This window comes from Gallinula chloropus (genome assembly GCF_964237585.1).
Source record: "Gallinula chloropus genome assembly, chromosome: 2".
In the NCBI taxonomy this organism is placed as follows: domain Eukaryota; kingdom Metazoa; phylum Chordata; class Aves; order Gruiformes; family Rallidae; genus Gallinula; species Gallinula chloropus.
In genome coordinates, this window is record NC_140086.1 from 123951948 (window position 1) to 123978156 (window position 26209).

General features: G+C 37.3%; 1 protein-coding gene across 1 annotated transcript in view; it reads left to right on the forward strand.

Annotated features, from left to right (window-relative positions):
- The window catches only part of ZNF385D (zinc finger protein 385D), a gene marked incomplete at both ends in the record, with an annotated part of 417992 nt that extends 395141 nt beyond the window's left edge, over positions 1-22851 (forward strand). Inside the window, 4 exons of the mRNA XM_084260182.1 lie at positions 15248-15481; positions 17414-17592; positions 18981-19082; positions 22618-22851. Coding sequence (XP_084116308.1) covers positions 15248-15481; positions 17414-17592; positions 18981-19082; positions 22618-22851 — 749 coding nt within the window. The remainder of the gene's footprint in view (positions 1-15247; positions 15482-17413; positions 17593-18980; positions 19083-22617) is intronic.
- Between the last annotated feature and the right edge of the window lie 3358 nt (positions 22852-26209).

Consider the following 26209-nt stretch of genomic DNA (forward strand, 5'->3'; position numbering starts at 1 on the left):
AAAATCCCACTATTTTCATGGAAGGGATCTATTGCAAAATCCCGTTTTTGAGACATTTCATACTCTCTGCTGTTGCAAGAACAATTTATCTTGTTCCATTTTTTGGTCCTACCTATAGAAGAATTCTGATTTGTGGTCTCAACCTGCATTTGAACAAAAAAGCAGAATAACTAGGACTCTAGTATGGCAAATTCAGCCCATAGTGATTGGGGAGTGCAATCACTCCTAGTGATTGCTTTGAGAATGACTTGATTATGTCATGTCATAGACCAGTATTACCAGCAGCAAACTTAGGAGAATCAACTGCAGTAACCTATCATACTAAATCAGAAGTGAGATCGTGCAAAGCACTTGCATAGTTTTAGTGATTATTGTTGATAAAAAATTAAGGAATGTTTTAGGTCATGAAATGCATTCAGAGGATAACTTGGCAGTCAGAGATAGGATGTAATCAGCTTGCAAGAGACTTTCACCTATGTGCAATGACAGGAGAAGCCTGGGTTTTTATTTGTAAACTGTATCTTTGGGGGAAATATGCTAGATGGGTGTGCTCTATAAAACCTAGTAGGATTAATTTCAAAGATATTTTTTGAAAACAATGATTATCCTAATATTTTGCTGAACCTTGCTTTTCCTGGGATGTCAATTGTTATGTGGCATTTTTTCAGTATCCCCATAGGGCAAAGGAGAGATCTTTATCGGACTCATTTAATTTGGCACTGTGGCAGCTGCACATTTGGACTGATTAAAAATATTAACAAATTTAGATAAAAGAATTGATAATCAGCTATCCATCTGCAGATTTCTTGGCATTAGACACGGGTAGGTTAGATCTGCAATTCCCCTGTCCACATTGTCTATCCTTTTTAATTCTGCCCTATCTGCTGACATTTGAAACAGCTGTTACAGCCTGAAGTCACAAAAAGAAAGATGTTATCAAGCATGGATGCTTTTCAGTGCAATCATATTTATTTTTATAGAATTAGCGAAAAACTTAAGTCTGCAGAGAGATGGATTGATCAGTTGACTAAGTTGTGATTAATGCATTAGAAAAACCTGCTTCCCAGCTCTCAAGTTCATGCACTGAATGATTTAAAGCTATGACTCTTTCTTCAGGGGGAAAAGACCATTTGCAAGTCCTGCTTATGTGCTTGCAGTGAAATCAGAAATGTAAACTGTGATAAAGTATGCAATAGAAAACATTGGAAGATTAATACTGGTATCGGTATAAAAGGTTTATCCAAAGTTGGTCAAGTTCTCTGAGATTATGCCTACGACAAGATGTTACAAGAAGTCCCGTTTGCAGTCACAATCTTACCTAGTATAGAGGTGGAATGTCAGTTATTGTGGCTATGTCTTTAGATCCCAAAAGAGCAAAGACTATAAGGCATTTGAATCCAGATCATCTTTTCTGGTATAATTAAGTCCTGTTGTCAATGAAGTATGAGAGGTTACAGCCTGATGAAGACAATGATGATGATTACATATTGAAATGGACAGTAAGTGGATTTTAAGTGGTTGGTTGCTTGCTTGTTTTGTTTATGAAGCTTTCTATATGCTTTTCCCATAAGTAGAAAAGAAAGATAAGGCATAATAGGGCATACAAAAATATGTAACAAACTTTATGTGGAAAAAAACTCCAACCACTAGAAAAATAATTTAAAATTCCAGTTTAAAAGAAGGAAAAATAAACAAGAAACTGATGGTTGTTTGCTTTCAAGACTGCCATTTTGACTTTTCTACTCTGACTTGCCTTCAAGCTGTCTATCTAAATGCTACGGCTGGTTAGCAAATTAAAACATTATTAAAAATATTGTCCTAAAATATTAAGGGCTTAAGATGCAGTTTTATCTTTCAGGTCTGCTTATACTAAAAAGCACCCAATGCTTTCCTCTTGTGGCTAATGGCGGCTCCAGTCTACCTCAGTGAATTTTTAGCTTTACCATGTAAGATTGGGAGGTCTATTCTTCTTTGTATTGTATCTGTAAAGTTCTTTTTTCATCTCAAAGCTGCATATTCTACTGCATGCTCCTGCATTTAAGGTCTTGGAACATCATCTCTATTATACTAAGAAGCATAGGTTGAAGATATGAGTGAATGGTTTGTTTTGTTGATGTGAATTATGTTTAGATCATCACACTGCTTACCTGATGGAATTTCACCTTAATTTCTTATAAAAAGTGTCTGAAAGCTTTAAGAACAAGTTTATGAAAACATAGTTTTGGAGCACTGCTTGTAATTTCTGAATTGTAATGTTTATAATTGACCTACGGACTCCGTTCCTGCAGAATTTTACTGATGATGCAAAGTACATTTTCCAGATTGAATGAGTTTCATTCACATCTACTGTGATCTTCAGCTATTTTTTGTCACCACAATTCATTTTAGGAGCAGTAGATATTCAAGTGTTTATCCAATGTGATTTCCTGCCATAGAAATGAAAGATGAAAATGTCTTCTGTTCTATGTATGTGTAAAGAATCCACAGCCATGACAAACCTTGCTTTCTCTATTACTTGGACATACAAGAAGTCAGATATCTTAGTGATATGTAGTGAACAGACTTGGGAACCACAGTACAGTAGCTTTCTGGGGAAAATTGGCAGAAGGCTTATTTTGAATACAAATGCTTCACAACCCTTCCATTTTCCAAATTGGTGGTAAAATTAATTGTGATGATGTTGTATATTGTAAATATGATACATTTGGCTTGCAGTAGTATAGTCATTTTCATGCTAATTTCACATTTTTTAATTTGTGAGCATGGGGAGGTAATGTATAGCCTTTTGAATAGGAGAGAGGCAGCATCAAGGTTTTTGATAATTGTTGGTAGTGGGAGCTTGGATTTGTTGCTTCGGTCATTTCTGTCACCACCTTGTTTTCAAAAAAAGTTCTTTTTCCACTGAAAAATCATACAGTTGTTCAAGCATATACATTTTTCTCATGGTCATGGATCAGGACAACTGATGATCTATAGATTCTCTTGATGTACAGTTCATAGCCTCTGAGAGGAAGCAGTATTCTCTTTTCTGGTCAATTTACAGTCTTTTGCTCCCACTCACAAATAAAATTTAAAAAATCTATACCAATATATCTCTTAAGACTGTAGATAAAGTACCACTATAATCAATCGGCTTACAAGGTCAGAACTGATGCAGATTTTCTGAAGAGAGCCAAACAAGCTCTCTACCTGCCTGCCAAATGGATAATGCATAAATGTTATGTAAGGAAAGTATTTGTATAAATGTTGGCCAAATTCTTTACATTATGAATTAATCTGGTTTTCATAAATGGAAACACTGAAATGATCTAAGAGGCTGAAACCTGCATTTCGTAGTGTGTATTGCCAGTTCAGGGACTGACATATTTGAAGTTTCATTCCATTAGAGCAGTGCAGTCATCTTTCCCAGCCCCTGTTGAGTTTCCTAAAATGCTGTGTGACGCAAAGTGATCCTAAGTAAACCCATTGGTGATTTCATTTGTATACTGTGGTAGCAATGTTAGAATCCTGACACAACCAATGTAGTATATCAGTGCTGAGAGATGCAACAATGCTCTTGTGCTGGATAATACAGAAGCTGAAGGGTGTTCAGAAGTATGTTGTTGCAGATGCTGTTTCTCTACTAATGCAGTCATGCTACAACTGCTTTACAAAATTTTTGGGAGCCAATATAAGGAATTAGGCTCTTAATTCTGTATTTTTCACCCAAGTAACTACTTTTTTTTTACAAGTGCAGAAGGTTTCACCAAAAAAATTTGAAAATCTCAATCATTAAATTATTATTTGCTATCCCTCCAGCAATTCCCCAGACTTTACACAGAATTATTCTGGATTGCTGGTTTTAATTGTATGCTCCAATTGCTACTATTGTTCCTCACTCTCTGTGTATTCTGCTTCTCAGTAGGTCTTTGAACTGGAATTGTTAAGATAAGATCTGATGGCATTATAGAAGTGCTAACAATGTTACTTTTTATGAAGGAAAAGTGGATCAGAGAAAAGTTAGTGATACCAAGATGAGTGAAGGTGTGGCTGTGGAGCGGTGACCTGGCTGTTGCTTGTTTGTTAACGAATAATTGTATATCTGAAAGGCTGCAGGCAAATCGCACCTATTCACCTAGACGCTATGTAAATATGAATATGAAAAATACGCATTCATAAAATAGCAGTAAATGAGGGCAACCTTCTAATATCTGGGCTTGTATTGGTCCTTTCATAGACTTCTATTCATATATTTTTCTCTCTTACAGTGTACATGGAAAAGAGATATGACAGAATGAAAACTAAGGAACCAGCAGTATACTATATTATGCTCCTGAAAAGAAGTTTTATTCTCTCTTTCTCTTTTCTAAGAGCTGATGCTGAGCCTGAATGCTGTCAGATCTAATGATGTCTGAATAACTGTCATGTACAAGAAAGGAAAAAAATTTAACCAAGGGAGCTAGGGTATGATCTTTTAAGTGGTGTAATATTTGCAGCCACATTTAGAAGGGAAGCTGAAACCACTTTTGTTGCTACTGTGTTATGTTGTTAGGGAAAGAACTGCATACAAAGGAAAATGTGGCACATGTAAAGAATGACAATTTGGGTCTACCAAGAAATTAATAAAAAATAGTAATAATGTTCATTAATATCCTCCCCTACTGGAAAACAAAATGTGAAAGACTGACCATTACAGAACTAGCGCAAACAGTCTGCAATTATTGGCAGCCCTACTTCTGTTGCATAGGACGGTTTTCTTCAAATGTCCCTCCATGATGTTTCTTCTGAACAGGTTGCAGCTCTCACTGCCTATGGCTAATAATCACCTAAGTATCACGCCACTCATAATGTAACTACCTTCACTCAACATGGGAGAACTTTCATCTTTACAAGTATTGGACAAAACTGTCCAAAAAAATTAACTATGCACTCTAGGTATATTTGTACATCACTTCAGTTTTCCAAATAACACAGGCCTTTAATGTCAGCCTTGCAAGATAATGAGTAAGAAAAGGGCAAAGCATAGCAAGAATTAAACGCCTCATCTGAGATCCTGCACACTTGCTAGTCTTGCACTGTTGTTTGATGCTAATTGTCATTAATATGCAGCTGTTCTGCTTTTCTGTCACTGTAAACGAAGAGCAGTGATTTCCTTAATAAGGTCTATTCTGCTCACTTGATGTCCTAAAATACAAACCCATCATTGTTTATTGTGTAACTGGTTAAATTAAATAATGTTTTCGGTTCTGTAAGAGTGGAAAATAGGAATGATATGTATGATTGGTACCATTATGAAATATATTTGTGTTTTTCACTTTTTCCCTTGTCTGTAAAAGTCTTTATATAATTCACCAGAAGAGCACCGCTGGGCTAGGAAAGCTTCTCTTCTTCTATTTTTCTTCTGTGTAGAGCTTGACTGCTAAAATTATGATACTAACTAGATAAATATCCCAAACAACACAGCACTGATAACCTCTTTGCTGGGTATGTGTGGATGGTGCTAGGGAGTGGATGGGAAGAGAGGAAAAGGGTTATTTCAGAGTTTTCGGGCAAAGAGAAAAGTTGATGAGAAGGAACTCAGTAAATTGAAGTAGACAGGTTTCTTTTGATCTTTGCCTAATCCCAGGACCGTGCATCTGATCTCACTCTGGTTTACTAACATTTCTTTTGCCAACTAATGTAATTAAACTAATAGATCAGTTGGTGGCAGGCTGCCTGAACATAAAGGAAAGACTGACATGTGATAGCCAATGAAAACCCGTAGTGTTGCACAAATTAGTTGTTTTATTTTAAAATATTAAGAATAAGGAAAAAACCCAACCCTGTGAAGCATGCCAGAAACTATGATGACAGAAGTTGTTTAGAAATTGCTGTTCTGAATTGTTTGTGTAACTCTCTGTAAACATCATTCAATGTCTTTAACTGTAGTGATAAAAAGTGTTTCATAAGCCCTTTGTTTTACTCCTTGCCCAGAAGTGACCTGTGGTGAGTTGGAGAGGGAATGGAGTAGAGGGGATGCAGGCAATAGTAGGTACATTTACTTTATAGATGATGAAACCTGCTGGAGATGTAAAATCAAGTTAAGCAGATGGCCATAGTAACTGCAGTTGTGTGTAGTAAAAGTTCTGTTCATGGACTCTCTGGAAATTGCAAGAGATTTCTTGTCCCTGTCATTCACTCAGGTGCTACTCTTGGGATGCATCTGTCAATATATGAAACATGTTACCAACAGTATGTGATCAGCCAAAGGAAAAATTCTTTGTAAAAGCATTGGACTGAAGAGGACTACTGAAAATCTAAATGGGATAGCAGAAAAGTCAAAGCACTTATTTACTCTAAAGACCAAGGATAATAACATTACCATCTCCTGTTCTGTTCTCTCATCGATTCCTCGTGAAATTTGTTCCTCCAAAATTTGGGCTTTTGGTATCTCAACTACTTATGGAAGAGCAGGTGGTTGTAAGAAAGCCATTGCTGATCAGTCCACAGAACACATCTGCTACAGGCTCTCCTTACAGTGCACTCCAAGACACACGTCTGAAATAATGTACGTCTCCTCACTCCTCTCCCTGCCTTCACTCCAGTGAAAAAAGTTATACAGTTACAACAGATGCTTGTACAGCTTCTGACAATTCCTATATTAGACACAACATTAGTTTATTGCCAAAACCAGATTTACTAGCTCAATGCTCTCCAGTAAAGGAAGTAAGCTGCTGTAAAGGGAATAGCTTTAATTATTCCTGGATTCAAGACAGGAGAATGCCATGAGGTATTACACTTAGGAGGGCAGTCAGAAGTCAAGAGTTCTCAGAAATGCTGCTTTGAATTCTACTTACTTGAATTCACTTCTAGGTTCTAGGACTAAATCTGTTTTGAAACTTGAAGTTTAGATGTAGATTTTAAAGAAAACATTCGACTTGCTTAAAATGCAAACGACAAAAAAAATCAACTCCCTGCTTAAAATGCAGAGCAATCCTGTGCAATCTGCAGTGCAGCTCACTCATTCTTTCCTTGTTCCATTTGATTAATGAAAGCAATGTATTTTCTCTCCTTCTGCCAGTGATTAATACTTCTCTGCTCTTCTTTGTTTTTGGTGGCAGATTGCTGGGGGGAGAGATTCCACAGTAAATTGTTTTTGATATCAGGTTTTAAATAGGCTTTGCCAGCCTGCTTGTTTTGTGAAAAATACTTCTGAGTCTCCAGTAGTCTGTAGCCTGGACTGTGTCTGCTCTATGTCTCTGTTAAAGAGAAAGAGAGTTCAGAAGAGCCCATCTCAAAGCTCACTTCCCTCACTACAGCTGATAGTGTAAGGTGAAACAGAACAGCTCATCTGCTGCGTCCTTCCCGATGTCTGCGGGGTGGGCATGTCAGGGCAGCTGGAGTAGCAGGCAGAGGCACCAGTGCAATTATGTACCAGTTCTTCCATGTATGTGGCTTGAGTTAAAGCCCTAATGGGTGTCTGGTGGGGAGGTAATACCTTGACGTGGTTGCTGTTAGCGACAGAGACAAAAGTTGCTCAGTGAATTCACCCTGGGGAAGTGCTGCCTCCAGTATTGACTAGATATAATTCATATCACCTACACCTTGGTGGTGAGGCAAGGCCTATTTTTAAATAGTACTTTGGACTGCTGTATGCACTAGTGATTCATACAGTGCCAAGGATGTTCCTGGACACAGGAACACAATCATCCATTCATTTTCACTGTTATAGCTGTCTCTGGATGACTTCTGGCCAAAGCTAAATCTCCCAGGTATCCCTGGGCAGAGTCTGGAATTCAGTACGAGCCAAGGAGCAACAGGCAGTTCATGTGCAGCTGACCTGTTTTGGAGGATAAGGGAGTTTAATAATATGGATGGGGACTGCTGTGCACGTGTTGGCCTCTGTGCTGCAGAAAGGTACATTCAAGGCAGATTCATGTTACTGTAGTATATCCTACAGAACCTTTTCCTTTAGTGGGCCTGAAGCTTTCAAGAAATATTTTTCAAGTCCTTTTTTTTTTACTGGTGGTAAACTCAACTGATGCTTAATTTCTGCTTATGCATTAAGATTAGCTGCAAATATATTCTTGACTCTGATTTTACTTAAAAGTTGGGAAATACATACTGAAGCATGTGCAGATGTAAAACTGATGGCAATTTGCCAGCGTAGCCTTTGATGTTGCTGAGCATGAGAGACCTATGTATAGGATGATACAGCTGTCCTATGTGATTGAACCACCATATGCATGTGTTATTCCTTTTCTTAAAAGCAATGTTTTACATTGCAGCCTCCAAAATAAAAACTATCAAAAATTAAAACTCACACCCTTTCTTATGTATAACCTTCAAGTCAGAGTCAAAATAGCAAACCTGTTATTTTAGCAGAGCCAGTGAGACTGTGATCTGCAAAAATCTTCTTTGCGCTTGACTATGATCTCCACCCTTTAAACAAGCACTTTGTCCTGGTTTCAAATTGAATTCTTCACTACACAAGTCTCATTAATTAAATGGCAAGAGTATGGCTTCAGCCAGCAACACGTTCTTCCCCTACAGCTCCTTGCACGGGGACCCTTTTGCAAGTAGCAGTTTTTCTTTCTGCCTGGCTGAGGAGAGATGTGTATGATAGAAGGGACAGCTCAGCACTGAAATCCAGATATCGCCAAGAGTTCCTTAAAATACATTGAAAAATATGTGCTTTCTCCTCATCGTCCCCTTTCCTTCCAGTCATGGTTTTTTTCAGCTACATTTGCCCAGAAACCCAAAACTCAGACACAGCATGACATTTCCCTACCTTCCTCCTTCCCTTTCCACAGGCCTTTTACCCCCAGCTGTTGCTGTTGCTGCCAGCTCTGTTCAATTAACCTCAACAGGAATGTAGTCATCCCTCTGCGGTTAATCCTGTTCAGGATTAATGAACTGTGCTTTAAACCAAGGGAACTGCTAGTAAAAATGAGGTATAATTTCGTTAGAAAATCTTGTACTACTAATTAATGAAGAAGGTCATTTTAGGACCTGGTAGAATTGAGTTGAACTGGAGGAGAAAAAATAATCCACAGAGCAAATATACGAAGTTTGCTACTTTCTCTTCACTCTTGCTCTCTCTGTGGACTTTTTGTAAGCAAGCATTCTCTTTTCTGTCTCCCTCCCATCACATGACCACAAAGGCATAGCACTGGGAAGTATGGAGCAGCAGTAAAATGAAGCCATTTTTTGTAGAGCCACTTGTTTCTTCATCCTTTGTTTCTGAGTGATGAACACTGTGTATAATGTGATTTATTTAAATGGTATAAAAACAGGGACTGGTCAAAATACTGAGGTCATTGCTTCTCCGGTTACAAATCAAGAAAATTCCTGGTATTTAGTTTTCATGCTGGTCCTGGGAAAGTTTTCAGTCCTGTTTCTCAGTAGTGATTGTTCTGTACTTTTGAGGAAAAGCTTGGGTAATACCTTAGAAATGCTGTGTTTCACTTTCTGGGTATCAAAAGCAATCACAGCAGGCACATAGACAAAGCAAAGTAACAAGGAACTTTAACAAGAAAGTGACTGATAACCAGGGCAGTGAAAGGGGAAGGGAGAGAAAACAGGTGAATAACTGCTGTTTGAAAAACAAGATTAGAAGAGGCAGTTCATTAAAAAATTTAAAATTCTTTTCCTGTTTGGTCATGCACAGCTTTGTTTATTACTGCAGAGCTCTTGACTCTTCCATTATGCCATATTAATTAGTATCCATCCTGTAAAAGATCAGGTAAATATAATTTCCAATATTTCATGTCATTTTGCTGAAGGAGGACTTATCATAAAGTAATGAAGTACACAACTGTCATTCAGATGTTTTCATTTTTTATACCAAAAAACCGCAACTGTGCTGTATGGTACTTGATGCTCTAAACCATGCTGTTGTAATTAGGTTTTTCTTAAAAAAAAAATGGGTCCTTCTAACTTCTAGAAATATACTCTTGTCTCTCCAAGTAAAAGATATCCATTCTGGGAAATATATATCTATAAAAAAATAGATTGAATCCAGGTTTTGAATATAAAACTAAGTCTAATGAATGGAATTTTCATAATATGATACCAAAAGAATTTTCTGTACAATGTATTGTAATGGGCCAAATATCAAGCAACCACAAAATATGCTAGCTTGTATTCTGCACATGTAAAGGAGGAGGAGCCTATACATTTGAGTCAAAGTTCCTCTAAGGGTTTTGCTTAAGTGCCAGAGCCAGCTAATGTGCTAGCACACATGCTTATGTTTTAGCATATGAGTTCAGAAAGTCAGCCAAGCAAGAAAAAAGTCTGTTGCAGAGTTATTTTTGAGATGGTACTTTGTTTTTAATATACTCCACTTTTATATTTATAAATTCAAAAGAAATGGCATGTAATCTTCAAATGTAATTACTACAGAGGACACAGAGCACAGACACAAATGGATTATTGTATTCCTGTAGGCAGGAAAATCACACGCCAAGACTCTTTTGAACATGCCAGTATCAAGCATCTGTATGGGAGCATTCTGTTACTTGATGAAGGTTTGCTATAAGGGAGCCAGCTGACAACATTTTTGCAATGCTAAGAGGTGTTACAGTACAGTGAAATATTTCATATCCAGTTCTGTCACGAGAAAGAACGTGCTTTCTAGTTTGTGCAGGGTGTTGGTTGGGTCAGGGGTTTTTGTTTTTCCTGGACAGCATTATGGACCAAATGTTCAATCGCTTCATGTCAAAGGCAAAGTTTGATTTAAATGAGAGCAGAATGCATGGGTATGTGCTAAATCAGATATTTTTAAATCTGTGCCACTTGAGATAGCGGAAGAAAAAACACGCTCATAAATAGTTGTGATTTGTTTGAAGTCAGAGCACTTTTCTCTGTTGGGTCTATTTATAGTTTCAGGATAAGAAATTCATATGCTTAGTAGCAGAAACTGATGAGTGAGACTTTCACAAACTCAGAAGAAAAACATGAATTGTAATTTTCTGGTTCTTCAGCTTAAAGTAAATTCATGAGTCTTGTAGCTGGGATATAGAATTAATCCTGCTTACTTAGGAGGACCTTAATCACACACCCAGTTTTTTACTTGAACTATGGTCTCTGTAGTACATGAAGGAGTCAATTCCTACAGAATATTTGTAATCTGGCTTTGTCTTGTTAAAAGAAATATTTTGTTTTGCCAGTGAGCAAGATTAATTTTAATTAATTATGCATAATAATAATAATAATAATAATAATAATAATAATGTTTTCTTCTATTGCTATATTAAGACCAGGAACACAAATGGATTATTGTGAATCCTGAAATGTTCCCTTTTTTTGCTGTGGGAGTCCAGTTCCATACAATATTAGCAATCAGCTTCTATGCCAAAGCCAAGCAGTGACAGTTGCAATAATGAATATTTGCTGCAGGCCACTGGTATGAAAATAGCACAGTGCTGCAAGCCTGCGTCACCAGAAACAAATCTTCCATTTGACTGTGACTGAATTTCCAGCTCAATTTTAGATCATTTATTATTGAAATAGCTCTTAAAGCACTGTCATAATATGATGTTAAGAAAAGCTGATTCAGTCCTCAAGGCATCAATTCAAATGCCTTCCTACTCCTTTTTGGTGGTGGTTTGTTTTTTGTTGTTTTGGTTTTGTTGTTTTTTTTTTTAATCTCTTGTACCTTTAATGCTGTACCCTGTATTTAGGGCACTGAACTGTGTACAGGCTGCAACACTGTAATATATTCAGATACACATGCTGGTAAGGTTAGAAGTTCTGGTGAGAAGAGGATTTGAGTTCCCTCTTTATAAGCTTACTTGACAGCTTTTAGAATGTTTTCTCCTTAATTCCTACAGATAATTCTAAAGGTTATATGAGGAGGAGCAGCTTTGCATCTTTAAATGTGCTATGGCTTTTAGATAGTGAATTTGGATGGTTTTCTTCTGTATATTTGGATGTCATGAATGCATTTTGCATTAGTGGAATATATAATGTATTATTATAGGGCACCTTTTGAAGGGCATATGAGCAGAATATATTCTCTGAACTTTGATATTTTTGTTAGTTGAAAAATAAGCAGCTGACATTTACCATTTTTAGTTTATTTTTTATATACAATGCTGCTTTCATGCATGCATATCAAAATACCCTCAAAAGGACTAGCATAATCGATCGTATTTCCTTTTCACTTTAAAATAATTACATGGTGAAATATTAGACCAACATAGGTAAAGGAGGTCAGATATTTGAGGTAGAATCAAATCTGCATTTATTTAAGCTTTTTATTTGTTTGTTTGTTCATTGCCTCATTTTTTCCCTGTAGAAAATAAAGAAATTATGTTCTATGTTTTGCATAAGGCAAAATTCTGACCCTTCCACTGCAAAGCTGGTAATGGTGACTGATGTAAATATATAATTTCCTGCAAGATCAGAATGAGCACCACCCTTGCCATCAATCCTTAGGGAATGTTAATGATTTCTTTCTCTTTTCCTTCCCTCTCTCCCTGTTGCAATCTGCCCTCTGCCTGCTGTTTCGCTGGGAAAGTCCATTGGCTGGGCGTACTACTGCGCAGTAGTCCCAGGACTAAGAAACTGAAGTTTTAAAAACAGTGTTATGTGCTTCTGGGAGTGAGCTTTTGAGGAAAATAATTTCACCGCAGCAGCTTTCAACTGAAGGAAAGCCAACATCGACATAGATTCCCTGGGATGGAATGTAGTTAAATGTATAGTTTTGTGGACAGATCTACAGAGGCTTCATTTGCTCATTTGTTTCCCAACAAAAGGTTTAATATTTCAAAATAGTATTTTTCTTTTGAAACTTTATTGTTGTTGGTCTGTAAAAAATAATAAGTAAGAACAGAATTTCAAGCAAGGTAACACCATTCCTTCTGCACCAGTATTTGACATCCCCAGTACCTGGATATAACCACCCCCAGACTCACTCTCAGGGAAAAAAAATAATTATTAGACCTCAAGTGGGACCTTATTTTTGCTATATGCTTTAATGCATAGCAATATGTAGAATATTCACACGTCAAACTCTTCTTTCTTTGATTTATGAATAATAGCTTTTAAAAACTGTCTGGGAGAACATGTAGGAACATTACAAAACACACAATGTATATAGAACTTGACAGGGCTTGAAGGGTCCTATTCCCACTGTCTGAAGTGGCATCATACCTGGGTTGCTCCTGCAGACATTTGTTCAGCCAGTTCCAAGTCCTCCAGTGGGCAATATTTCCAGACCTCTGTAGGTAGGCTATTTTCAGGTTTTACAAGCTTTGATATTAGAAAGAATTTCCTGATGTCTAATCTAAGTCTCTCTTGATGTAATCCAATAGTCCTTGTCCTATTAGGAGGGATCAGGGAGAAGAGTTTATTCTCTTATTTTTAGCTACCTTCTACAGAGATGAAAAATGTTGTCAGTGTTTACCCTTCATCTTCCATATGCGCAGTCCATGCTTTCTAAAGCTCTATTTTTTTGGCTTCCTCATTCGCAACCCCTCTGCTGGTTTGCATTTGCATTGCTTCTGGAAGAACAACAAAGCAAGTGATAATTTTTGACTTTGCAGTTTGCAGGCTGGACACAGGACCTCCGTACTGGTTAGAGGAGAAAAAAATACTTCACATATCTTTCACTTTGTACTGTCAGTATGGTAGGGACCAGTTTCATAACATGATGATGCAAGGTATCTGTGTTCATCTTGTTATCTGCTACTGAAAGCTTTTTCTGAAAAACAAGCAAACAAACAAACCAGCCCAAAATTAAATAAATGAACAACACCCTCCGCCCCTCCCCCCCCAAAAAAAAGCAGTGCTGGGGGGCACTGAGTGTGGGTTCATGTAATTGTCTTTACTGAAAGGCATCTAAACTGTTTCTCCAGTGTGTTAAAACTGTTTTGAATCACATCTTTCAGTGTGTTGGAGCTTGCTCCCACTTTGCTATTGCCTGCTAGGTTATTAGGCATGTTCTTCATTAATACAGTACCAGTTTAAAACACGCCCCTCTAGTATCAGGTTTTTTGTGTCTGTCCTGCTTCACAGCACAAACTGAGATCTGTAAGCAAAAGAATTTTTATTTTGCTTATTCTACTAGGTGGCAATGAATAAAGCATAGTTCAGGTTAAACACCTCTAACACCAAGGGATGTATGAAACCGAAATGAGCCATCTATTTTGGAAAGTACCCAATCCAAGTAGAGTAACTAAGATTTCTTGTGGGGGAAGCTGCTACTCAGTAGGCTTAATATGAGAAAACAGAACACGGCAAAGGCAGAACAGCTCCTGTCCCTTCCCTACTTCTCCTGTCCCTTCCTTGCCATCTTCTCCTCTAGCTCACTGCTGGATCTTATAGTCCTCTGCCCAGCTGAGTACTTATCTACCAAATGATACTGCCATATCCAAATGTCATATATATACTATTCAAACCACAATATCATTGTGTATTTTCTCTCACTTGGACTTGAAAACTAAAGAAAAATTCTGACTCCCTAGCTGCAAGAACTAGGTTTCTGAATAGATTTAGGTGTATAACACGCTTACGATTCTTCCAAACTTACCACTGACACACATGATAGAAATACAGTTATTTTTTGCGGAGGTCGCAGATATAGAAAGCTCTATTTTTAATTACTGTTACTAGTATACATTATTATTATGTAATATTAGTAATATATTATGTATTAATGGATAATAATGATTTATTGTTATTTATACTGTGTGTTAATAATTACCTTCATTCCTTTAATATTAGTTTTGGCTTATATCAAGTGAAGAATTAATTTAATGTTTGGATTTTAAAACCAGATATCAAGAGCAGACAATTATTTTAATTTTATTAGTGCAGAATATTAAAACTCCAGCTTGGCTACTCAACCAGCATTAAATATTATGCAGTACTGTGGCAGTTAAGGCAGTTAACGCATTTGAAGTGCTGCGTATGAATTTTAACTGCCGATTGTACTGGTCATTTGCAGTACTTCTTTTAGTGGATTATCTTTCTGTTGTACACTACAGTTTTAATGACCTGTCCTTTCAGTTTATTAATTCTGTGTTTACTGGGTGCTAACAGAAAGCAGCAGAAGGAATACATGGCATTTCGGTACGTGGGAGTACTGTATTTTGTAACTGCACAAAATACAAAGAGTAAGGTCAGATTTAGTTCATTGCCAGTAGTCAAACCATCACCAGCATGGTCTAGCTCTCTGTGCACTTAACGGCATTAGGATGCAAAGAAGCAAATGCTAAAGGTCACAACCTTTTGTTTTGTTTTGTTTTGTTTTTTTGTTTCCATCTCCTCTCTTCGCCCACAGACGTTACCACAGGGACACCAGCAATATCAACGACGACGACCGTGGAAATCCGGAAGAGCAGTGTTATGACAACTGAGATCACCTCTAAAGTGGAGAAAATCCCCACGACAGCCACTAGCAGCACCACATGCCCTTCCGTCGAGACTGAGGAAGAAAAAGCAAAAAGACTGCTGTACTGTTCACTATGCAAAGTCGCTGTCAACTCTGCCTCACAGCTGGAGGCGCACAACAGTGGTGAGATGGAGCAGTGCTTGCATTCTTCCTTTTTTTCCTTCTGTCTCAAGAGCTCTGCAATTATCTTCCCCTGAATAGATTAGATCTCTTGCAGTAGGGGACAAAGAGGTGGCAGAAAACTGGCAATTACATGGAATTCATTAACTATTAAAGAATAAAAATGACAGGCAAAGAGGCTTTCATAAAGGGGGAAGAAAGGAAATTTATTGCGTGCAAGTTACCCATTTTTCTTATGTTTTAGCTTTTGCAGCTTCCAAACCTTATAGAGCTAAATGACAGCTCATGCTTCATTACCTTTGGTGTTCAGGGTTTGCGTACTTTTGTTTGTGCCAGCTAGCAAACTGAGTATGAATTCCATTAGTTTTGTTTGAAATCTAACAAATTAAGGCTGAAAGAGGGAGTGTCAGTCAGTCAGAGTTCAATGACAAGAGTTAGAATTCTTAGCTCCATATTGTTTGTTAATAACTTGCTAAAAATATGTATATTTTTCCTTTGTTTTCATGAACTGATAGCAATTGCTGCATGGGAGATGAATGGGTAATTGCTTACCTCCATCTTTCTTGTTTTTTAAGCCTTTTCTTGTTATTAGAGCTACTAGCATTGATAAGTTCCAGTAGAAGAGAGACGACATTCACAGTCACTATTTTAAGCATCTTACTGATTGGCTTTGTGGTGACCAGGGTTAAAAGATCTTGGAATTTAATATGGTGGCAATGACCTATAGAAAAACTCCTGATTTTGGATGTCAGGGGCTACCTGCCCGCAGGGCAAATAGGGTTAGGAAACAGGGAGAGTACCTTAGGTATGAAACATAGAGACAGTGGTGGTATTAAGTATGATCAATGGGTTTATGATGTAATAAAACGAGAAATAACTTTGTCATGTCCTAAATCCACTTAAATTAAAAAGGAAGCGTTAACTTGTCAGTATTCATGAGAAGCAAAGCCTCATTGGTTTTGAATGTTTGCTGCGTGACAGATCTTCAACTGGTTAAAATAAAGCTGTACCCCTTTAACTTATTTAACTTCACATGAGGGTTAGACTCTAAACATTTTTCTGATCGAGATGAGAGCCAAAACACTGTTCTGAACATTTAAACACAACCCTCCACGCTTGTGCTGTCTGTGCTGATAAACTGTGTGTGTGCTCACACACACAGGCATACTTGTCAAAGTGTAGAAGTGTTCATGTGCATGCGAATAGCGATTAGCGGTGGAACACTGGTTCTAAACACAGTAGTAGTCCGTCATCATCACAGACTACCTGTGTGGAAGTCAACAGTGTAAGAAATTGTTTGGTCTGAATAAAGGTAAAGCAACAGGACACTGTTGTTTTCTATCCAATCCTTATTTTAATAAAAAAATTTCAAGTGCATTTTTCTCACGTGTATGATTCTCACATTTTGGTTTCTATCCAGGATATTAAGGTTCCATAGGTTGCTGCCAGGAACCTCTGCCCCTTTTTGATTTGGAGACTAATTAGTTAATTACAGATATAAGTGTAATACTACGTAATGCATACTATTTATCAATCCATTCAGGAGGACTACAAATCAAAGCCAACTACATCTTTAATAGCTAAATTACTCTTCCTTTGCGACTACAATTCAGGTCTTATTAGCAGCAGGAGTTAATGAGAAAAGTCACACCCATTTAACTTCACATCAGGATACCTGATTGTGCCACTACTTTCTGGTGTGGCTGCTTTGTTCTAGTGCACTACCTACAGATATGTAATTTAATAATTAAATATCAGAGGTGAAATACTGCTACATCAGTATGAATCTGATACAGACAAACACGGGCATATTCCAAGGACAGCATGTGGCACCAAAATAAGATTCATATGATTTTCTTCTTAAAAGAAAATAAAGCGATGAGTGCAGCCAAATTGCCAAAGTTGTTTCTGTTTCCCATTTCTTAATGTCTCCAGGGACTAAGCACAAAACTATGCTGGAAGCTCGGAATGGAAGCGGAACCATAAAAGCCTTTCCCCGGGCAGGCGTAAAAGGAAAAGGACCTGTGAATAAAGGCAACACAGGCCTTCAGAACAAAACATTTCACTGTGAAATATGTGATGTGCACGTAAACTCTGAGACACAACTGAAACAGGTACTCAGCTAGCTTGCGGAGTGTGAATCCTTGGCTGTTCTTTGTTTTCATGGTGATAAAGTATCAACACGATCAGCATGTGTCAGTCTAACAGTTCACATCTAAATGAAGCTTACAGATTTTGCCCTCTGCTCTTGTCTTTCACACTGCATGTTTTGTTTTGGGTTTTCCCTTGCACATATTATATTTTTCCAAAAGCTCTTGATATTATACATATATATATAAAGACGTATAGCAACTGTAAACTGCAACATAACAACTGTCTTTAGGCTACTACTATAATTGTCATGAGCAAATAATCTCTGCCATTTAGTGTGCTGCATGATATTTGCCTTGACAAGGATGTGGGGGTGTTTGTGGAGGTGTTTGCAGCCAGTATTTTCATAAAACACTTCATAACCTGCTTGGAAATGAACGATGGAGAGGATTTGTAATATTTTTTTTTATCAGTGTTACTCTAAACTGAGAAGCATGACCTCTACATTGCAATTACACTGTTATGTTCAGTAATTCTTCAGATGAACAAAGCCTTTGTTCTGAAAAACACTTAGTTTAATTCCATATGCCTCTTGGAATTAAATACTTGTTAAGGAACTTTACAAGAATGAAGATAAATTCTGTAATGGACAATAGCAATTCTTGTCTTCTGCTTTCAGGGGGAAAAAAAAGTCCAGTTCTTTGTCTTTTTTTTTTTTGAGAACTCTCTTGACAATGAAAATCAAGTAATACTATAGTTCTGAAAAAAGTCCTTTACATCTAATATTGCAATAAATTCTGTGTAGAAGGACTCATGTAAAGTCTCATAGATCCTTTGAAGAAAATGGATTTTGTGGGGTGTTTTCACTATCACTTAATTTGGTATGTAACCATCTTTCAGGTGAAATCTTAAAAGTGTGTCTGAGCTTCTTAGGGATTTTAACAATTTTTGTTACTCTTCCCCCCCCCCCCCCCCCCAAAAAAAAAAGGGGATGCTCTACTACCTAGTACACTTTCAAAACATTTTATCAGCAGTGGATTAAATTTGATGGATGCTTTTTAGAGATAGAGAGGAACTTTTCAAAGGCTTATATCTTTGACCAGATTCAGGTCCTGTTGAAATTAACAAAGGTGAGACTACAGTGGAAGTGGAGTTGAACCGAGCACTGTGGAAAATCACATTCCCAATACGTGATGCACAAAAAATAGTTCAAAATGGAACAGACCCTATTCCCATTCGTTACTGAATTAGTCCAAGTAATGCTGTTTTGGAGACTAGTAGCCTTCAGTGTTGGAGCACCCTTGTGTAAAGCAGAAGCTTTGTAAAATTATCTATTAAAGAAATACCTCTCTCTCTTTTTCTTTTTTTTTTTCTTTTTTTTTTTCCTTGCTCCCCAAATGTATTTTAACAGCACATAAGCAGTAGAAGGCACAAAGACAGAGCTGCTGGGAAGCCACCTAAACCTAAATACAGCCCTTACAACAAACTCCAAAAGGGAACGCATCCTCTAGGGGTAAGCCAATCATCTTTTAATTTTACTTTTATTTCAATGCTGATAAGTAGGGGTTTTGGAAAATGTAAGTGGAAAAATGTTTAAAATGAGAGGAATAGCATAAGTGATGGGAATATACAAGTGTCTGAATGAGCCCATGGAAGCCTACAAGGGTCTTTGTGTTTACTTTGGTGGGTGTTGTCTACAACCCCTGGTTCCTTGTTTTCACTTGTAGCTACTCTGAATAACCTCAGAAAAGAAGCTTGCTTCAAGGGTCATTAGAGAGCAACAGACAAAAGTAACATCCAGATGTCAAACAGGATTTTTCCAGTTTTCATGAGGACAATAGTGATGAAATGACTAAATGGAACACTATAAAACTTAAATCCTTTATTTTATCCTTATTTAGAAAATTAGTCAGATAACAATGGAAACAATAAAAAAATACATCTCCCATTTCATTCGACTCAGTTTCAGGATGGTTCTGATCACATTTTTTACTGCCAGGATAAACTATCCCAAATACAGTTCTTACTAGCTTCAAAAGCTGAGCAAAAGGTTTACTTTTTAACTAAAAACCCCGCTAGGATCCTGCCATTAGTTAAGCAACAGCTTATAATGTGGGTGGGATAGTAAAACATCTGACATTTATCTCCATCATATAAACTGCATGATTGTTTTATGTGCCATGATGTTTTCTAAGGGTTTATATATAGTTTTGGCAGGGAGAGGATGTTGATTCATTGGCCTCATAGAGATGAGCCACTTATTCCTTGACCATCTTCTCCAATGCAGACAGACTATGGAGCTTTTTTTTTTTTTCTTGAAACCCCAGTTCTTTTTAAGTTGAGTTAAAGTTCTTTCCTTGACAACAGAAAATATGTCCTTGTTGGAGTAGTGTTCATGATTGGTATTTGCATGCGTGATTCAGTTGGGTAGGAGCTTTCCCAGATGCTGTAGCATAATGTAGTGCACCATTCTGTTGTGTCCACTGGTATGGAAATAGTCCCACAGGGTTTTTCAATAGTCCACCAGGAAGACCAAGGTCTCCAGTACATGTAAGCTATACTGAAAGGAATAGAAAATATGTAGTTAGTAAGTATGTTATGGAATGACTAAATCCTCTCCGTCAGGATTGTTATTGCTTTAGTAAATTCAGAACTGTATTTAGGAAATACAGTACTGTTACTGTTGTGCACCATTCTCTGATTGCTGATTTATGTAATGGTGATTTCTGAGAACTCCAGCCAAGGATCAAGATCATTTAGTTGCTGCATAAAAAAAATAAAAGCAATGTGTCCTTTTCCTTCTCCCTCACTCCCAGTTGCTCACAATATACAGGTCAGGCCAGAGGTGAGCAAAGAGGCGAAGAGGATTTAAGAAAGGGTAGAATGGAGTCTACACTGAGAAAGGATAAGAGAAGTTATCTAGTTAGTCTTTTTTTGATCTGGATAGAAAAGAATACCAAAATTGCTGTCATTCAGAATGCAGAATGGCATAGCAACAAGATTTGAAATGTAGTTTCAGTGTACTGTATATGCTAAATATTACCTGAAGTTATCTTGAAGTCAGAACCATTTTGATAAATTAACTGCAAAGCTATCTAACTTCATTAGAAGTTCCTGATTCCTCCAAGGATAGCAAGATAATCACAGAATCAGAGTCAATATAAAATCTAATAGGAGCTTTGTTCTTCATGACAAATAAATGTATGAGCATCACCATATCTTTTTCCCTACAGAAGTTAGAAAAAGGACATACTATATTCTCATAGCTTTTCTAGACCAAACAATTTCCAGTGCAGTCTTTTTAATATCATTGTGCAGCTTTGTCTAGTCTATTTATGCCTACTTCAAAGAAAGAAGCTTTATGAATTCCCACAGTACTATTTCAGAGTTTAAGAAATCTTGTAATGTTAGGACTTCCTTAATATTTCTTTAAGCAACAAATGTCCAGCATGTATAAATACTACACTAGAGAGAAAGAGGTTATCAGGCATTTGATAGTCCTAACTTTCTGCAATAAAGTAATATGAAAAACATTTTTCACTGGGAATTGTAGATCACAATCACAGCCCTTTTGTTTTGGGCTGTGTTGTTTTTGTACTTTGAACTCAGGATTTTTTTTTTTTTAATGTAAGGAATGAGGAAGAAGTCACATGCTCTGCAAGGGAAGAAGATAGTTTGGATCAGTGAGTGTAACAGTGATCAAGGAAAAGATCAGATCATTGATTTTCATCGCACCATGAAGGATATTGTATCTAGCATTCATTATGTCCTCCCTTAAGATAATTACAGATTCTGGTGCCCTCCGAGTATCTCTCTGAGAGCTTTAAAGGACCTTGAGGCCAGCAGAGTTGGCAGTGGGTATTAGGAAATGTCAAAATCCAGCATCCATCTGGCCGGTAAAGAACCAAAATAATGTGTTTTTTTAATATGATGATAGTGTAAAGATGAAACTCACTTTTGGTTCATGCCAAGGTACTATTGAGTGGAATGTATAGCACTGATATAGTGCAAGTTAATTTTTTCAAAGCCCTTTTCGATTAAAGTATGAGAAATTGTTTCCCTGTGAGTGAGAAGTGTCCATACTTACACCAAGATGTATCACATTATGGTACATATGCTCATATTCCATATATTCAGTACCACAATTCAGGTCTATGTTCTTTAGAAAGGGCCTCAGGTCATGCCAGGACACAGACCTACTGCAAGTCCATCTGAGCCAATGAGAAGTTTTGTCAGTGGATGAGGTTTCTGTTTTTATCTCAGTGATAAAACCAGGATGACAAAGGTATTCGGTCTCCTGGCTTCTCATTAGAAACTTGAAATTGCACTGAACTCCCCAGAAATCTATATAGATGACCATGATGTTAATTTGTATGCATCACAAATGTAATTCTCTTCAATAATAAAGAACCTCCACAAGTATTTTCGATTGCTCTGGGAAAAGCTCGAGCTTACTTTTTTTGCCTTTTTGGAAACTTTAAATGAGGAGTTTTCCAAATTGTTTGTTTGTTATTAGAGGCAGAAGCTAATAAACAGGAGCTCGCTGGAGATCTTAATTTTAAGTAGAATTTGCATCCTAATGATAAAAACAAAAGTACCTTCTTAGTCAGACCAGGGAATAAGAGGTGTTTTCATTCTGCTCTTTCTATAATAAAGGTGTCCAGATGGAGGTCTTTTAATTGATGGTGAATTCTTCCATATTTAAATCTTGCTGGGTACATGCAGCTTTACTTTGGTGCCGATCGCTCAGCTGCTCTTTAGGCTTGATTTGATTTCTAATCTCATATTAAATTATAAATCTTGGTGATTAAGTGTGAGCCCACAGCCACACTTTGAAAATCTTTGTCCTTGAACAAATCCTGCTCACTTTTGACCAATGCATGAGTTGTGTGATCTGTTATGACCCTTCATCTCATAGAGTCCGTAGCCACTACAAGGCCTCTCTTACTTGATTTTGCACTTAGAATCTTAAGTCAAGCTCCCTGTCATGCTGTTAATGTGAACGAATTATTTCTCTCTTGTTTGTTTGTTTTCTCTTTTCCCTGCAGGTAAAATTAGTATTTTCAAAGGAACCTTCAAAGCCAATGGCTCCACGAATCTTACCAAATCCACTAGCAGCTGCAGCAGCTGCTGCTGCTGTGGCTGTGAATTCCCCCTTCAGTCTTCGCACAGCCCCAGCAGCCACCCTTTTCCAGACTTCAGCACTTCCTCCAGCACTCCTCCGACCAGCTCCAGGGCCTATACGGACCACCCATACTCCCGTGCTGTTTGCTCCTTACTGAACTCCCAACAGGAATTAATTGTACTGCAATAATTTTTCAAATCAAAACAAACAAACAAAAAAACAAAAAAAAAAAAAAAGAAAAAAGAAAAAAAAAAGAAAATCAAGAACATTGAACTATGCAGTGTTTATTTATAGTTTAAAGTATATATGAAGAGCCAGGACTTTTGATAGAGAACTGAACAAATTCTAAAAGGGGGAATGGGCAGTATTTTCTCCAGATGAGAACATTCCTCTTGAGTATTGATCGTTTTAGAACTGATCTCCAGCATTGACTTGTAGTGACATATAAAACTTATGAAGCCTTTTGACTGTGCTTTTTGGCACATATTTCCCTGCAATGTCTTTCCTGCTTTATGAAACAACTTACAAATTTGTCTAAAGGGCATTAACTGGTTCCAATGTACATAAAATACTTTATTCTGTAGATTAAAGAAGAAGGAAAAAAAAAAAAAAAGAAACACTGTGAATAGTAGTACCCTTACCAATCCTCCTGCCAAATCAGCAGTTACTGGGTATTTATCTGAACAAAAGTAGATACAATAGATGTCTTGTAAAACAGTAGTATTGTGTCTCTATCTATGCCACTAGGTTTCTAACTGAGTTGCAAAAGATAAAAATGAACAAATTATGTCACTTTGGTAAGTAGTCAAAAATGATGACAATAATGTGGAGCTGTTCCTGGTGAGCAAAAATTGTTTTCCTCACGAATGGGTGTGAAGATAATCTATGATTAGGGCAAAATAAATGATAAAGAAGATTTAGTGTGGGGGGAAAATTAATCCAGATGCTGTATGCAGAATAGGTCAAACTTTTATTTAACTGAGAAGGTATGTGTACAGTCTGTGTATGTTCAAAAGGTGTAACACATCCAGGTTAGAACGATGCTTAAGGCATGTCAGTGGACAGCAAAAAATACACTCTTGTCATGAAACAGGCCTGACACTCCAGTGTTGAGCAGAGGGAAGACACTGATGGGTTACACATAGTCATGACTAGTGAATGAAAAGCAGGAGAGAAATCCTGGCCTCATTTAAGTCAGTATAAGGTTACTCCTGACTGCAGTGTAGCCAGAAATTCATTCCAAGAATGGCACTTACTCCTTTTATATCACACCAGTGGGAGAGTTTGTAGATACAGGCAACATTTTTTTGCAATAGTCTTAGTCTTAGAATCAGATTTATTCTCTTGTTTTGTTTCCTACTGATGTGATATAAAATGTCTTGGTACACCTATAAAATGTCAACAGCAACACATGAGATACATAATATGAGATAACTGCACAGTGTGGGTTTGGAACAAATACAACCTTTAGGATCTGAAGGGACCCTTGAATTCTGTAGCTGACCTTAATGTATGGACAGCTTAAAGCCTTATATATTTACTGTGAGGCTTAAAGGGGTTGACCGTGTCCCTTTAAAGTAAGATTTATCAGGGGTATATATAGATATATTGTATATATGTTAGAGTAAGAAAAATAACTTATAAACAGAAAATCTACTATATAAAATAATTATATAACCATCGAGTTTCACATGTGGGTCATTAAGTGGTAAGTAACAAACAGCAGAGAAAAAAAATAGACTTCTTGAATCTGATTCTTGCTGCCTGCTTTTTCCCATAGGGAGCTGAAAAGTATCTATTAATATTACGGAGTGCGCTGCTGAGTCACATGCGACCACTCTGATGTGTAGCTAAGTGAGATGCCTACCATACATTTAGGAGGAATAAAATTTAAAAACATAATTTAAGTTTAGGTGGGGAAAGGATTTGAAAGATTTTATTAAAAGGTAGTAATGCAAAATATTGACCATGTGGTTGCTACATAATACTGCCTGTGGTTAATATGGACAGTTGAGAGATAGTGTGGGAATATACAGCACTTTTGACTTGCAGTTCATCAGTGAGCCTTCCATACATTGGTATTTGCCATTTTTTAAACCTCTCTGCATTTAGATTTTATAAAAAAAAATATATAAAAAGAGAGAAAGAAGAGGTTCCATGGATGTCTGTGTCCAAAGAATTCCAAAGAGATGCATTTATTTATCTAGAAGTATTAAAATAAGTTCTATATTATGTATTTGTATTTCATCCAGTTTATTTGCAAACGTTTGTGCCTTGAAATGAAATGGGCTTTTGTTTATATTTAATTCACTCCTATGTAGCCATGAAAAAGATGCAACGGTGATTTCAGGGCTGGTTACTAGCTGGATTGCTTTGGCCCAATCTCCAAAAAAAGAGTATGAGTAAGTTCCTGAAGCCAAGTTTAGGCACCTAACTAACTAGGGGCTGACATTTAAAAGGGCTCCCTAATCTACAGCTCCCAGTAAAGAGGCAGTAGAGAGGCCAGCCTTCCTAACCTGCGCCTAACACTCAATTTAGAAAATGTTTCCTTTAATTTGGGTACATAAATAAAGTGTTGTAAGGTTCAACTCCTCTTTGCACAATCTTGGCCTTGGTCTTTTAAGCCTGCTTTCAACCTCCCATCCTTTTGCAGAAGTTGTAGTGCCATTGACAGCTGTGCTCAGATTCCTCCTTGAATAGGGCACTGGTTTTGAAGCTGTGCTCCATGAACCACCATTTATCTCCACAGCCTTTTTTAATAGCCTGTGTACGTAAGAGCTTGCTATACAAGCGGAGGAGGACGGGCGTTTTGGGAAAGGAGAAGGTCTGGGCAGACCTTGCATATGAGAAAAAGGGAGACCCACAAATACCTTGTAGGCTTTTCTGCATGGCCTTCTGGTGCACGGATGCCTGCTGTACATCCTGCCACATGGTTGTGATGCCATCAAAATCAACAGGCTGATCCTTGCCAAAATGTGGCCTGTGGCATGTATGGAGGCACAGTACTAAGGGCAGAGTTAATACAAGTTTTGCTAGAAATAAAGAGAGTGTCATTCCAACTACTTACATCAGCTAATTTGCAATGACACCTTCAGTTTTCTTGGACCTCTTTTGTCACAGTGCTCTATGGAACAAGTTTTTGTTCACACAAGTCTCTTTTAAATTTCAGCTGTAAACAACAAACTCAATTCTTTTTATGTCTCTTACTCACTACCTAATAAAGGATAAAGCCTAAATGTTAGAATGCATAGTGAATTTTCTGTGCCTTGCTGTTCCACCTCTCTCATGGTCAGTAACAAGTCAACATAACTGGGATGTCACCACAAGTTTTATATATATATATATTAACATAAAATTTAATATATATATATAAATACAAAATTTAATATATATATTTACATCAAGGAAAATACTGGCACAGCAATATGACTGGGCAAGGGAAAGCTTTCAGACAAGTGTATGCCCACAGCAGCTCACAAAGGAGCTGGCAAACAGAAGATGCTTTACACCTACTT